At 37.1% G+C, this 16,618-nt stretch overlaps 1 protein-coding gene across 2 annotated transcripts in view; it reads left to right on the top strand.

Annotated features, from left to right (window-relative positions):
- WDR36 (WD repeat domain 36) overlaps positions 1-16,004 on the top strand; it is a 51,596-nt gene extending 35,592 nt beyond the window's left edge. For both annotated transcript variants that reach the window (XM_070742944.1, XM_070742945.1), the window contains 11 exons: positions 262-376; positions 762-927; positions 2,825-2,933; positions 4,104-4,183; positions 7,251-7,358; positions 7,955-8,052; positions 9,349-9,485; positions 12,190-12,309; positions 12,899-12,980; positions 13,998-14,185; positions 15,659-16,004. In XM_070742944.1, the coding sequence (XP_070599045.1) occupies positions 262-376; positions 762-927; positions 2,825-2,933; positions 4,104-4,183; positions 7,251-7,358; positions 7,955-8,052; positions 9,349-9,485; positions 12,190-12,309; positions 12,899-12,980; positions 13,998-14,185; positions 15,659-15,808 (1,353 nt within the window). In that variant the 3' untranslated portion in view covers positions 15,809-16,004. The remainder of the gene's footprint in view (positions 1-261; positions 377-761; positions 928-2,824; positions 2,934-4,103; positions 4,184-7,250; positions 7,359-7,954; positions 8,053-9,348; positions 9,486-12,189; positions 12,310-12,898; positions 12,981-13,997; positions 14,186-15,658) is intronic.
- Positions 16,005-16,618: the final 614 nt, after the last annotated feature.

The following is a 16,618-nucleotide window of genomic DNA, read 5'->3' as shown; positions in this document are numbered from 1 at the left end:
TACTCACAGGGAGGAAGCCTAAAAGGCCATTAACTAGGTTTAAACAAGGTTCCAATTTCCCCCATTAAAAATGAAATTGCCCCCCCCCCTGTGGGGCATGGGCCCCACATTGGGAACCAGAGATCTAAACTTTATTTGAAAATAAATCAGTTTGAATGAATATTAACTACGAAATATTTAAGATTTTGACAATTTGTTTGTTATATTCCAGAGGTGTATCCCTTGATATAAATAACTTGTTTTTTGTCTCTCTCTTGAAAGGCAGTAGACATTACGTCTTGTGGAAACTTTGCAGTAATTGGACTTTCAACAGGGCATGTGGATAAATACAATATGCAGTCTGGCATTCACAGAGGACGTTATGGTGAAAAAAAAGGTGAACATCTGACCTTTTTTTAAAAAAAAGCATTGTAATCAAAGTTTCAGTAGCTAACATGGAGTCAATATATCCATTGCTTCATTTTCATAAGACTTTGTGTCACTGTAGGCTCAGGACTAATGTACATAAAACTAGATTTAAGATTGGTAATGCTACCCCAGTAATAAATGCTTGATGACTACCAATATGTGGTTCCTACTGCTTGGTTGTGGTATGTCTTGTCCTTGTTTCTAGTATTTAACTTCAGATCCATTTCAATAATTTGGTTCACTTTAGAAGTAGTAGTCTAAATAAGTACAATTAAAGGTTTGTTCAACCAAGCTCATAAAAGAAGGCTAACAATTGATTCTTTTTTTCTGTATGTGTGTATGTATGATCAAAGCTCACGAAGGCTGCATAAGAGGTGTAGTGGTGGACGGACTCAACCAATTTACAATCACAATAGGAAGTGAAGGATTGATCAAATTCTGGAAATTCAAGACCACAACATTTGTTCATTCTATTGATCTCTCCATGTCTCCAAATAAAATGTTGCTTCACAGAGATAGGTGAGACGGTGTGGTATATTCAGCAAAGCCTACAAACAAAATTAAAACTCATAAATATATTTTTAATGATTAGTTTATTCATCATTTTAATATTGATACTTCATGAATGTGTGTATGATTTTGTGAGTGTGTATGTATGTTGCTTTTTAACCAAGCAGTGGTGTTACAAGTGATGGAATGATATTCCTCATTGATACTGCAAATAGAATCTCCACCTTATTTATTTATACTCTATACACCTTGATTTTTATATATATTTATATAGGTGCATTCATGCATGCCTACAATTCTTTTTGTTATATTCATTGCTAGCCATTCATTTTTTTTATTCTATATATTTCACCCTACAAATCTACCCTGTTTCCCCGATAGTAAGACACCCCCGATTGTAAGACGTATCGGCGGTTTCAGGGGGGTCGGCTAATATAAGCCGTACCCCGAAAGTAAGACATATGTCTTACTTTCGGGGAAACACGGGGGTATTGCCGCCTCCCTCTCATCTAGCTGCGCGCTGCCTCCTGCCGATGTCCGCACCGTCCCCCTCTCCATACGTCGCCGCGTCTGCCACCTCCCTCTGATCTTAATGAGCGCAGCCTCCTGCCCACTTCCGCGCCGCCCCCCTCCATACGTCACCGCGTCTGCCGCCTCCGTCTGATCCAAATGAGCGCCGCCTCCTGCCCACTTCCGCGCCGCCCCCCCTCCATACGTCACCGCGTCTAAATGTTAATTTTATGGTTAAAACAAAAAATTCGACAATTTTTTTCCAATATAAGACATACCCCGAAAGTAAGACATAGTGGGGCTTTTGGGGATAAAAAGAAAGTAAGACACTGTCTTACTTTCGGGGAAACACGGTATTAAGCACTCCACTCCCACAACATAACCTTTATGTTTCTTTTAACAAGATAGAGGGCAATTTTGGTGTATTGCTTGAGCATCAAACTAAAAAGTTCTAGTCCCACCTTAGGGACAGAGCCATTTGGATGACCTTGGACCAATCACTTTCTCTTAGCCATAGGAAGGAGACAATGGAAAACCATTTTCTGAAAACCCTTGTCAAGAAAACTACAGGGACTTGTCAGACAGTCTCGGAGAATCAGACATAATATGGGGAAAAAACAAAAAAGATAAACTTCACTTGCGTCCATATGACAAACAAGCAAGAACATGTTACCTGTAGCTATTTTCACTTTCTTTTTAATAAACAGTCATTCGTTGTAACGGACCACATACTTCTTTCTTTCCAGGTCTTCCTACCTGGATTTGCACTTCTTCCATCTTCAGTCAATTTTCTGCCAAGATATATAAATTAATGTATTTTGCTTAGTTCTTTTGCCATTTATGTATAACTTGCCATTGATCACATCATTATACATTATCCACTGTTTTAGTCTTTTATACATTACTTTTCAGATTCATTCTCTTCATTTCTCACCAAAAACATAGTGCCATCTGATTGCAAAAGTACATGCATATTTATAGCCCCAACCAACAAACTGTGATCTCACCTTATATATTAAACCATAAGTACTTTAAATAATCTTCTGGAACATTAATAATAAATGATTCTTATCTATTGAAACATTAAATAATAATTTCAGACTTCCATATCTTACTCTCGCTCAGTGCTGTGTTACTCATTTAAGTATTCTATTTATTCTTATGCATGTTTTATTTCCAATAAGCTCTTAATGCACCCAGCAACCAACTTTCAATTTGCCTTTGGCAAAAATTCCAAAATGTAATTCTGTTCACTTCATCATATGTATTTTCTAAATAAAAATCTCTGGCTTTTTCTTAGAAAATTAGAAATATGGTTGAAGCATCAGTAATGAGTAAACATGTAAGAGTTTGATTTTTACCATTTTAAACTTTTGATTATATTACTTTTTTACAGTGGCATTCTGGGAATAGCTATGGATGATTTTGGCATCAAAGTTCTGGATATAGAAACAAAAAAAATTGTGAGAAAATATTCAGGACACCAGGGGCAAATAAATGACATGGTAAGTCTTTAACTGTAAATTATAAACAGTATGAAAACAATGTGTTTTTTTATTTAGATTTTGCTATTTCTAAATTAACACTAAACATATTGCTTGTGAGAGTTCTCTATATTTCTATATAGAAGTTTGTAAGTATAATAGGTACTGGAACGGCTTGACATATTGTCGAATAACATTTGTATGCAAATCTATTGAATGTTAAATTTATATGGCCTGTGAATGTTAAATTTATACCGACTGCCTGCAAAGGCGTCTGGATTAGGGCTGAAAGGCGAAAGCAGAAACAGTATGCTCCATCCCATAGTTGGGTAGACCAGGTTGTCCTGATAAAAAATACATAAATCTATTGAATTTTTTATTTATTTAACACAATATCCAACTTTCCATTATATAAGCTCTTAATTTCTATTGGCAAAATATTTGGTAAAAATTTAAAATCATTAAATTCAGGGTAAGACATGATTAAAACGATCTCCATAGACCTCAGAAAAGGGATTGTTATGTTTCAAAGATAGGCTACCCTCAACAGTTTCTATACTCCCAAGATGTTGCAAGGATAAACTATGGCACGGTAATAGCCAATGATCTGCAGACCACCCTTGCACATCCTGATAATAATTGTTTATTCATCCACTATAAGGATATCATTAAACAAAAATGTTCTAAGTTGATTACCACCTCTGCTGGTTGACAAGTAGATTGAGAAAGAAATTTGCTACAGTTAACACCATTGAAAGATTATAAAAAAATTAGCTTTATCTAAAGGTTTGCCTGAAAGAAATGGCACACAAGGGTTTTATCCCAGCTAAAAGGTTGACTTTGTACTTGAATTCAAGTTTCATTAATTTTTTTCTCCACAAAGATTTCAAAGGGATAGATGTTCTAAGTTCAATCAAGTATGATTCAGTACAAAGAGAACAGTCAGAGCTCTAGATTAATGAATTGTAAATGTGAATGGCACAAATACCTTAATAACAATAGAGCAGCAAAACTTAAAAGTATTTTTAAAAATTGGGACTTTTTTTTGTAATATTGATAATCAGGTTGCTTTACAATTTGTTCAGGTTCCAAATTGGATCAATTATAAGACATGTCATTTATAGGTTAGATCCAAAATAAATCAATTTTATCAATGCTACCCAATAAAAGTTTAATTAAATTTTTTTGTAGACTTTCAGTCCTGATGGCCGTTGGCTAATAACTGCATCAATGGACTGTACCATTAGAACTTGGGATCTACCATCTGGATGGTAAGTAAACTTTGCTACCCCCTTATATTTTAAGTCTGAATTCAGATAACAAAATTTTCTGATGTAGCAAAGTAAATTTGCTCTGAGTCTCCGGAGACGGGCGGCATACAAATCTAATAAATTAAATTAAATTGTTTCATTTTGTACAATGTCAGCAAACTGTAAATAAATGCCAGGAAAGCTGCTAATGGATGTGACATCCAAAAAGTACTTCAGAATATACAGAAATTTAATGTAGCATACAGTTATGGAAAATAAATGATGGCATGGTGTAATATGTCATGCATTGTTGTTCATATGAGGTTATATTTTCCTATTTTTAAGAACTACTAAGGACCAGAGGATTTTTACTATGACCTGATACATAAAATCATAGATTTTATAATCAAAGAGGGTGTACTTTCTTTTTCACATGACTGTATGTACCATCTGCATGTATTAATCATAATTTAATGATAATAATAATAATAATTTATTAGATTTGTATGCCGCCCCTCTCCGGAGACTCGGAGAGTCTGTATTCCAAGGAACATATTCCTTTGCTCTATTCTGTACTGAAATATCTCTTGCAAATAGAATTTTCAAGTTTAATATTAAAATATTTTCTTACATTTTTGGAACTGCTGTAGGTTCATTACACTGTATATCAAATGCATTACCAATGTAGTATATAGATCCAGAAAAAGATAGCAAACAATTCAACACTAGTAAAGTAGTGAATACATGATGTGCATGATAACATTTCTGACAAACGTCTTTTCATATATAATAATTACTTGTATCATATCAAAATTGATGTCACTACCAATTTTTAAAAATATGTTATGAAAAGGACTGTTAAGTTTCCAGGCATTAAAAATGATACAACATTCAATTCTTAATTTGGTGCACAATAGTGACTGAATACAATACAGGTTCGCCAAGGACACTTGGTACAAAGCAAATAAATAAATAATCTTCAGGGATAAATCAAGTTATCCTTACCAGAAAGAAATATTCTTTTCTGGCAACTATACAACACGCAAATAAACCCAAATGATTAAAGGAAAATCAAATATAAGAAACAAGACAAATCCCATTTAGAAGACGTAAATTTAGATCACAAAGTTTAAGAGAACATACAGTATGCTGCAGTTAGATTAACACTGCAGGTTTCTCAGAGGCTACTAAATATATTCTTATTTAGTCTGTTGAGTCCAGAAGAGAGATGAGAAGGGTGATTTTTAAACTAGACCGTTCTCAAAAAGACATCAAATGGGTAATGAAATGATATGATATGACAAGACAATTACCATATTTTTCACACTATTTTTCACACTAGCTTTTGGGGAGGAAAACAAGAAAAAAAATCTGTCTCTGCCTCCCAGCAATTTGCCTCCTTCCAGAAAAACCTTGGTCAGCTTCAGCGCAGCCTGATTTATTGCGAGCAGCTGATTGGCTGTTGGATTGGCCTCCCAGAATACTGCCAATCAACTGTTCCAGGCTGCGGGGATCACCATCCCTCACCATTGCTGCTTCCATGCACCCCATTTTCAGCCTGCACGTGTCCCATTTTCGGCCTGTTCCAAGCTGTTGCCTGGATTGGGCCAAAAATGAGGCATGTGGAGGCAGCGATGGGTGGCAGCCATCCTTTCAGCCTAGAACAGCTGATTGGCAGTGTTCCAAGGGGCTGATCCAACCGCCAGTCAGCTGCTTGTGCTAAATCAGGCTGTGCTGAAGCTGACCAGCTTGACCAGGCTGTTTGTTGTTTGCTGCAAGGAGGCAAATTAGGCAAATTGCTGTGAGACAGGCCGAAGGGTGGGGGCCAGCAGGTGGGTGGGGCTTCAGCAATACTCGCTCTATAAGACATTTCTTTGGGGGATGTGCGTCTTATAGACTAAAAATATGGTATACAGTGATACCTCATCTTACAAACGCCTCGTCTTACAAACTTTTAAAGATACAAACCCGGGGTTTAAGATTTTTTTGCCTCTTACAAACTATTTTCACCTTACAAACCCGCCGCCGCTGGGATGCCCCGCCTCTGGACTTCCGTTGCCAGTGAAGCACCCATTTTTGCGCTTCTGGGATTCCCCTGAGGCTCCCCTCCATGGGAAACCCCACCTCCGGACTTCCGTGTTTTTGTGATGCTGCAGAGGAATCCTAGCAGGTGCAAAAACGGGCGCTTCGCTAGCAACAAAAGTCCGGAGGTGGGGTTTCTCAGCAAGTGGAACCTCAATGAAATCGCAGCATTGCAAAAACACAGAGGTCCACAGGTGGGGTTTCAAGGGAAAAGGGGTGAATTTTGGGCTTGCACGCATTAATCACTTTTCCATTGATTCCTATGGGAAACATTGTTTTGTCTTACAAACTTTTCACCTTAAGAACGTCATCCCGGAACCAATTAAGTTTGTAAGACAAGGTATCACTGTATTTAGAAAGTGATTTTAATATGAAACTGAAATAATGGAAGCAATGAAGAAACGTATACATTTCGAAAGGTTATATTAAAGAACATGTGAGATCTTTCGTAATGAACTTTTGAGCATGAAAAAAAGGGGAGAGCGTGCAGATATTTGCTTGGTTACTGGACTCAAAGGTCCTGGTGAGATATACCTAATATCACACTGCTAAATGTGTTATTTTGTTAAAATGTAGCTATCAGCAGACACATGGGGATAAGTTGGGAAGGTGTTTCAATAACCTTAGATTGGCAAGGCCATCCTTGAATGCTTTACAGTTGTATTTTACTCATGACAAACTTATTTAGGTAAACATTCAGCCAAATGGGTGATGTGATTTAAGGAAGAGGGAGTAGATCTTCATATTTCTTAATGTAGTTCTGGGCTATTGGCCATCTATATCTATTCCAGGCAGATTATCTTTCAGTTCAGATTTGATACCTGGAATGAAAACAAGGTACCCATTCTATCAGAGTGGGTTGATTTTATTTGCATGTGTTTGTGTTTTTTTTATTAGTAGAAAGATAGTGTTTGTCTGAAAGTGGGAGAAAAGAACAACAGATCTAGTTTCATACATTATCTACTATGTGATGGATTTTTTAATTCGTTTAATTTGTTTTTTACAGCCTGGTTGATTGTTTCCTACTAGATTCAGCAGCAGTAAGCATTAGTATGTCTCCTACTGGAGATTTTCTTGCTTCCTGCCATGTAGATGACCTTGGAATTTATTTGTGGTAAGTGTTTTACTTTGGAATTCTGTTTTAGAAATGATTTGACTGTTTATATTATTTGGTCCGTTCTACAGTATAATTCCAATATGTGATGATTCTCTCTTGTAGTTTGCAAGGTTGCTACTAATCAGATAAGTATGGTGGGACCTTTTTTCTAATGTAACTGAAATGCAATGTAGGTTTTCATCTTTAAAAAAAATATCTGGAATATAAACATTTATTTCTTCTTTTGTGCATTCTAGTACCTGTCCAGAGTTTTTGAAAGATGGTTGGCATACCAATTTAATATTGTAATTGGCCACATGATCTCCTAGAAATTGAGACTAATTTTGCAATTTTTGTCCATCTATTGAATTCTTTCCAAAATTTGAGATAAGCAGATGTTGTTTAATATTTATTATATGGGTAATATATAAGCCGGGTGTTTAGATAGATGGCATTTTAGTCATCTATCAAGTCCTTACCAAGGATCTGGGATACAGAGATGTTGCTTGATGGTGTTAAAGATATTGTCACGGGCTGTAAGTTGTTCAAAGTAAAGTTTTCTTTTGCAATCTACTATTATTAATATCATGATTATTTATTGCTTTTCTTTTTAGGTCTAACCGTTCCCTGTTTTCACTTGTTTCCTTGCGCCCGCTTCCATCAGATTATGAGCCTTCTGTTGTAACACTTCCTGGTACCTGTTCAACTGAAGGTAGTAATGCTCATAGAGAAAGGCCTTGAAATAATAATTTCAGAGAATCACATTAACAATATAACACTTTGGAATTTCTTGTTGAAAATCAGGTGGTTTTTTCACATGAATATAATTTAAGGCATTTATACTGTATTTCTATCTATTTTGATAACAGGATCTAGGTAAATTGTTAGTCTAAGGAGGGGTCCTCAAACTATGCTGGCTGGAGAATTCTGGGAGTTGAAGTCCACAAGTCTTAAAGTTGCCAAGTTTGAAGACATCTGGTCTAAGATTTTACAACCGCAAAAACTGGACTCTACAAAAGTTTTTGTTTAGAACAGTATATGCACTGGAAAATCATGAGTTACTTGTGTTACTAGCAGTGCTGCATTTGAAATCTTATTTAGAAAATTGTCAATATTTGCCTATTGGAGGATTATTGGGGACTATTGGACAATAGGGGGAGGGCCTTCTCTGTGGCTGCTCCGACTCCCTGGTACCAGCTACCTCCTGAGACCTGGACTGCACCTACCCTACTGGCCTTCCAAAAAGCTGTAAAGACCTGGCTTTTCCAGCAGGCCTGGGGCCGTTGATTGATAGTGTACCATCAAGATCCGGCCATAAATGGCATGTAAGGTTTTTAACTGTTGGATTTAAATTGTTTTTAAATTGTTTTTAGAGGTTTTAACATTATTTGTGTGTTTTAATTCTGGTCGTAAGCCGCCTGGAGTCCCTAGGGAGATGGGTGGCATACAAATTGAATAAATAAAAAATAAAATAAAATAATGGTAAGTTTTAGAATGTTTGTTAACTTGAATTGCTATGGATTTAAAGATTGGGAGCTATTTTATTATTTTAATCTTTCCCTTTCAACAAGAATGGAGCAAATAATAATGTAAAAACTGTAATTACACTAATTAAAATTACCAGATTAAAAGATGGTCAAAAATTGATGATAACCAATTTAATAAATTTAATAAATTATCATTATGCAAAACCAAGGATCTTATAATCTAAAATTCATTGATATAAGGCAGTAATTCTCAGTGTCAACAATTTTAAGTGGTGTTTATGTCAATTCCCAGAATTTTCCATCCAGCATGGTGAAAATAGTAATAGGATAGAATTGGACCCAAGACATATTGTCTGTGTAAATCTATTTGGCAAAATAAACCACAATCAATTAAATTTAGCTGTAAATGATAAATTTTGGGGAAAGCTTTTGTTGTGTAGTAAAGATTAGCATATACAATTTTAGCCATTGTCTGGATTAGTGTTTTGTAATGTATCTATACTTTTCTTTTAAAATTGAAGATGTTACAGAAGAGGAGGAAACAAATGATGAAATGATACAATATGAATCTCCAGAACAGCTGGGAGAAAAAATTGTGACTCTTTCTTTGCTGCCAGAATCTAGATGGAAAAACTTGCTCAGTTTAGATATTATTAAGGTACCAATTTCATGACTTGCATATAAAGTTATTAGGAGTTGTTTCTATTATTGCCAGATGCAGTATTTTTCGGAGTATAAGACGCACTGGAGTTTAAGATGCACCTTGGTTTGGGGGAAGGAAAACAAGGAAAAAAGGCCTCTGCCTCCTAGTGATTTGCCAAACAACAAACAGCACAGATGATAGCTGTGTATTTCTGTGCACGTGTGCCTCACCCATAGAAATAGCAAAGAATCGGAGAAATGTACATTATGGCAGTATATTAATCCCAGAAAGTTTTCTTAACTGTAATCAAACTTATTCCTCCCAATTATTTAAAGTCTACGGAGAGGGGCGGCATACAAATCACTGTTCCCTGTAAGCTGTGCGCGTGCGCACTCCAAAATACCCCCCCACGCACCCTTTTCCTCGGGCGTGTGCTCCCCATCCCCCTGCCAGCCCGCGGGAGGGAGGCACGGGCAGTAGAAGGGAGCCGCGGCCGCCCCTGCCTCTCCATGGTGCCTCTTCCCTGAGCTTCTCACTGTTCCCAGCACTTCCTGCGCTTACCGGAACTTCCTGCTCACTGGCTGGGAGGACGCTCGTGCCCCCCCCCCCCGGCTGAGAATCAGCATGGCCATACTGCCTGGGAGGATGCTCGCTTCCTTGGACAAGAAATCACATGGGCGCGCTAGCTTACGGAGAACGGTGCTCCAGCCCCCTCGCGCTCCTGGCCTCTCGGCCCTGCCCCGCCCGCCCGATCCGCCCCCTCTCCTCCACCGCCTCCTGCCTTGGGGCGCGACTTTTCTCGTGGCGGCTGCAGCTTCGGCTTCTCGGGACGAAAGCGCTCCCAGCCAGGGGGCTGCGAGAGGGGCGGGGCGGGCTTTCCCGAAACGGACAGAGAAAGCCCTCTCTCGCAGCCCCCTGGCTGGGAGTGCTTTCGCTGCGAGAGAGGGCTTTCTCTGTCCGTTTCGGGAATGCCCGACCCCCTCGCAGCCCCTTCGCTGGGAGCGCTTTCGTCCCAGACTTCCAGCAAGGGGGCTGCAGTAGAGGCAGGGCAGGCGTTCCCGAAGTGCTCGGAGAAAGCGCTCTCGCAGCCCCCTCGAAGTAAGTGAGAAAGAGAGAGAGAGAGAGAAAGGGGGGGGGAGAGACAGCAAGAGAGAGAAGAGAAAGAAAGCAAGAGAGATAGAAAGAGAGAGAAAGAAAGAAAGCAATAGAAAGAAAGAAAACAAGAGAGAAAGAGAGGGAGAGAGAAAGTGAGAAAGAGAGAGAGAGAGAGTAAGAGGGGGAGAGAGAAAGAGAGAGAAATGACTCTTGATTTAAAGCATATGGTAAAAAGCACCCAAATAATAAGAGGAAAAAAAGCCCAGCCGTTTGTGTGTGTGTGTGTGTGAACTCTTGAACCATTTCCAATAGCTCACCTGTTATTCAAGAGTTCACACACACACACACACAAGGGGGGAGGAGACAGGGATGGAAAAAGAGAAGATAGTAATAATAGTAATAGATTTTGGTTTTGTTTTATTATTAATTTCTTTTAATTAAAAAAGGGATTTTTTTTCTTACTTACTTACTTACTTACTTACTTACTTACTTACTTACTTACTTACTTACTTACTTACTTACTTACTCATTCATTCATTCATTCATTCATTCATTCATTCATTCATTCATTTATGCTTCTATGCCGCCCAGTCCCAACGGGACTGTCGCTCAGACACTATACTTTTCCGCCCACACCGAAAAAAAATTAGAAGGAACATTGATACAAATCAAATCAAATAAATAAAGTTTTAAGTTCACAGAAATTCTATACTGGGTGTATGAGAAATTAGACATCACAATTGTCCTATAACAGTGATGGCGAACCTATGGCACGGGTGTGACAGGTGGCACCCAGAGCCATATCTGCTGGCACCCAAGTCGTTGCCTTAGTTCAGGTCCAACATGCATGTGTGTGCTGGCCAGCTGATTTTTGGCTTGCACAGAGGCTCTGGGAGGGCCTCTGGGGGGAAGGTGTTTTTACCCTCTCCCAGCTCCAGGGGAGCCTTTGGAGCCTGGGGAGGGCAAAACACAAGCCTACTGGGCTCACTAGAAGTTGGGAAATAGACCATTTCCGGCGTCTAGAGGGCCTCCAGGGGGGTGGGAGAAGCTGTTTTCACCCTCCCAAGGCATTGAAATATGGGTGTAGGCAGTTGCGCAGGCATGATAGTGCGTGCGCACGCTCTTTCGGCACCTGAGGAAAAAAAGGTTCGCCATCACTGTCCTATAATATTTTAACTTACAAAGTAGTAATGTAATCATATATAGAGTTGGACCAAAAATTACATTTTTCCCTAAAACAAAAATGATGGAAAACTTTTTAGGAAAACATTATTTGCCCTAGGAATACTTTTTTGTCTCAGCCACACAATCAGCTATAAGATAATATGCCAGTGGAATTAAAGAAATTTTTAACTAACATAGTAAAGAAGAATGAAATACCATCTTGTATTCATGCAGTTCACTAAATCATAATATTTTTGAAAATATAATAGTAACAGTTCCAAAATACTGATAATCTTCTTTTGATTTGTGATTATTCTGTGTGTAATGTTTTAGATGGACTTTCAGTGTTTTTAATAGCAAGGAAGCTAATAATTTTGCTTGTTTATATAAATGATAATATTGTAAATATTGGAATTACATAAAAATGTGACACTGATGATGTGATAACTTCCATTAACAGCAAAAGAACAAGCCCAAAGAGCCACCCAAAGTACCAAAATCTGCACCATTTTTCATTCCCACTCTTCCTGGACTTATACCACAATTTACTTCGGTTGCGCATGAAAGTGATGGACCACAGGTAAAAAGAATTGATTATACAAAACCTTTTTTGCCTTTTAAATGTCTTTTCTTTTTTCCTCAAAGTTCCTTAGTGTTTCTGAACTTTTCTGGTATAAGCTTGATCATATCTTCCTGTTAGCCATGTGAGGTTTAAGTGCCATATCAGGGGTTACTTGCACTATCTGGTCTTGGTGCATCCTTTATTTTTTCAGTTCTGGTCTTTTGTACCTTTAGTATGTGTTAACATCATAATTTTTGGATATTAAAATGGGGCTAATATTTGAAACAGAAGCCAATCACTAATGTTATGTTAGTGAATTACAACAGTAAAATTGGCTAGTTTCATGGTTTAGCATAATTTATTGTTATCATTGTAGTACCCCAAAAGCAGAACTGTTCTGTTTTTTAATCCATTGTTATGGATTCTTGCCTTTTCTCATACATAACTCTCAAAATCTGTTCTGAATATAGGATGGAGAAGGAGAAAAAAATATTCACCTGTAGGAACTGATTTGTTGTGATTCCTAACTTACATTTGTAAACATTCCATCAAAATATGTTTGCTCTTGAATGTCCTTATAAATGATGTGATTTTGTTTTAATTTCAGTCAAAAGTGGTAAATCTTGGAATATTGGCTCAAAAATCTGAGTTCTACTTCCAGCTTGAGGAAGCATTAAAGAATAGTGACTGTAAGTTTTCATATGAAATGACAGCATGCTTGATGGTAGTTCTAACTCTGAGAGCTTAACATTTAATTAATATATTTAAACTAACCAGTGTCATTATTATATTGGATCATATTGAGTCCTTTTCTACTACTATACAGGATGCATTACTATAAAGTTATGCACTTTTTAAAAAAAAGTAATTTATTGAACAGATTTGCACAAACACTTAAAATTCTTCAAAGTACTGTCCTTGGGCTTCTACACATTTTTTCCAGCGACTCTGCCATGACCGGTGCATGCCCTGGAAGGCGTCTTCGCGGACCTCTTGCAAGGTCTTCGTCATGGCTGATTGGATCTCTTCTATGGATGAAAAACGGGTTCCTTTCAGGGCTGCCTTAATCCAAGGGGGAAAAAAGAAGTCTGCTGGGGCAACGTCAGGACTATGGGGCGGGGCAACGTTGGCACCTTGGTGTTTGGCCAGGAACTCACAGACTCGGGGGAAGGCGCGTTTTTCGTCCATAGAAGAGATCCAATCAGCCATGATGAAGATCTTGCGAGAATTCCCCGAAGATGCCTTCCACGGTGCATACCGGTCATGGCAGAGTCGCTGGAAAAAATGTGTAGAGGCCCAAAGACAGTACTTTGAAGAATTTTAAGTGTTCGTGCAAATCTGTTCAATAAATTACTTTTTTAAAAAATTGCATTACTTTTGGAACGCACCCTGTATATCATTCTGATGATTCTTACATAATTATGAACTTATTGTCCTATTGTGTAAATGTATATCAATAACAGGTACTAAACAGCAATACTCCTTTGCAACTTCATGTCTACCTGTCTGTCTGTTTGTCCATCTGTCTACCCATCTTTCTATCAAAGTTTGTTGTGAGACTGCAATTAATGTCCCAGACACACATGAATATCAAAACAGAAATAAAACAACAATAAGTACATTACTTAAGAGTATCTACAGCTTGTGATATCTAAAATATCTAGAATATTTTCTACACTTCTCACCTTTGTTTAATGTCTTTACAGATAAGCCTCCATTGAGCATTCTGAAGAACATGGGGCCGTCTAATATTGAAACAGAACTGAGAGGCTTGTCACCAGATGGCGGTGGCTCAATTGAGGTGATGCAGAGTTTTCTAAAAATGATTGAAGCAATGCTCAACACAAAGTGTGACTTTGAACTAGCTCAGGCATACCTGGCCTTGTTTCTAAAGGTAAATACATCTTTGAATATACAGCTTTCACTTTACTGGGAAAGTGTTTGTTTGAAGAAGAAGAAAAAATAATGATTTTATTTATATATGCAATAGTACTGTATTTATATAGCATTTTTTTATAATAGATCTTTCAGGATAACTATTAATTAAAAATGCAAATACAATTTAAATTAAAATTATTAGCAAACTGAAAATTTAAAATATCTGTCCTTTTCTTTTTTCCCCACACATATTTTTTTATTTGTTATAAATTTATACATTGCTTATTAGGCAGTTTACAGGTATAAAAATACAATCAATGTATTAGCTTGGTTGATGGCGTTGGTGGAATTTCTACCAATGCTGTTCATGTAAATGGATATTTCTACATCAGAGGCCTTGCAGACGAAACCATTTTTACATGTGTCTTAAATGTTAGCAGGATTGGGCCACCCCAATCTGAGAGTTGCTACTTTTTAAAAATCTTTTTGCATCTTCCAATGATTTCTCAGGAGGGGAGTGCAGATGTCTCTCTCAGCTATTTATAGCTTTCACCCCAAATAAACAATCACAAGTAAATGAAAAAGTCATGAACTTTGAACAATGATCAGTCTGATATAGTTCCAAAAGGCTAATGACAATCAGTGTTGTAGTTTCTAAATTGTCTTCAAAGGCAGGCCTGAATGGAATGAATTGAAGTAGTCTAACCAAAAGGTGACAAAAGCATGACCCACTTTATTCACTACTTCCTGGACCCAGAAAGGTCACAATTATAGGACAAGCTGAAGCTGTTTGAAGATTCTTCTGGAAATAGCCTTTTTCTATTGCTTCAGTAGAAGCCACAAATCCAAGAGCATGTCCCCGGCCCAGATTGTATACCTACTCCTTCGTGAGAAGTACAACCTTATCAAGAAAAACAAATAGCATATCCATGATATCTTAAGGCTTCCATACTGATGGCAACTCTTTCTCGCTATGATTTTGACCACCCACTAAGGAAGGAATGGGACCATTGTAGAATTGTGCCTCTAATACACAAACCTGCAAACAGTTTTTTTTGAGGATAATGTAATCTAATATAGATGCTGCTGAGAGATCTTTTAGGGCAAGCAACAGGATCCCATTGCTGTTCACTGTAACTCAAAGGAATCCAGTTATTGTGTTCAGTACAGAACTCTTATCTTACGATTTTCATCGTTATAAACAAGGATTCAGCAATTTTAAATAGCATTTAGCATTTTCTGCAGTACTGCTACTTCCCAGATGCCTTGTTATGTACATTAATGCTCCATGATAAATATATGGTACATGCTTATATTTTAATATGATTTAGAAATTTGCATCCTCTTTAGGATAGCTGACAAGTTTTTAGCTAATACGGGCATACTGATGTGATCGTTTTCTCAAACAACTAGATTTTGAAAGGGGGGCACTACTTTTATTCTGTCAATGCCATTTAAATGAACATATGTTTTCTTTTTTTCTTTTTAGTTGCATTTTAAAACAATTTGTTCTGAGCCTACTTTGTTGGCAGAAGTATCCAGGCTGTCAACCCAACTTGAAGAAATCTGGATTCATTTGCAGACTCTATTCAACCAAAACATTTGCATTTTAAATTATATTAAGACAGCTCTTTTATAAAATATTTTTTGTTCTGTAACATTGAAGATGTTGAATCCTTACTTCCTTGTACAAAGCTTATCTAATAAGGGATGTTGTACATCAGTTTTTAAAGTATTATCGATAATTTGACCTATTCAAATTTAAATATGAATCTAGTATCTTTATAAACCAAAATTATATTTAAATAACCACAGAAATAAAAACATTCTTAAAATAAGTTTAATATAGAAAATATTCAATATGCAAAAATGAAAAAAATGGTAAGGGTTCATGAATATTTTAGGATTCTTTACTATGGAGAGAACTATTCTAGTGATATGGATGGGGACCAGTGGAATCCTTCTAGAATTGGGATAGAAGAATGGAAGAAGTGAAAATGTGAGTGCTTAAATCTTGAAAAATGTTTTTTTTTATTTAACTGATAAAAATGAGCAGAATTTTCCAAAACTCTAAAATTCACACCCAAGCTAACTCTTACCATATTCCAACATAGACACAGAAGCATACACAATGCATAAACAAAATTCTAATTGTATTGCAGCAGAAATTTTAGACAATTTTCTTGGTCCCAAAATTGTAGGTGGATCTACAGTAGCACAATTGTATCATTATTAGAATAGAATAGAATAGAATTCTTTATTGGCCAAGTGTGATTGGACACACACAGAATTTGTCTTGGTGCATGTGCTCTCAGTGTACATTAAAAAAAATAGATTTGTCAAGACTCATGTGGTACAGCACTTAATGATTGTCATAGGGGTCAAATAAGTAATGAAGAAACAATCAATATTAATAAAAATCTTAGGACACAAGCAACAAGTTACAGTC

The sequence above is a fragment of the Erythrolamprus reginae genome, chromosome 2, assembly GCF_031021105.1.
Source record: "Erythrolamprus reginae isolate rEryReg1 chromosome 2, rEryReg1.hap1, whole genome shotgun sequence".
NCBI classification, from domain to species: Eukaryota; Metazoa; Chordata; class Lepidosauria; order Squamata; family Dipsadidae; genus Erythrolamprus; species Erythrolamprus reginae.
Note: the sequence above shows the minus strand (reverse complement) of the source record. Positions and strands in the feature narration are given on the sequence as shown.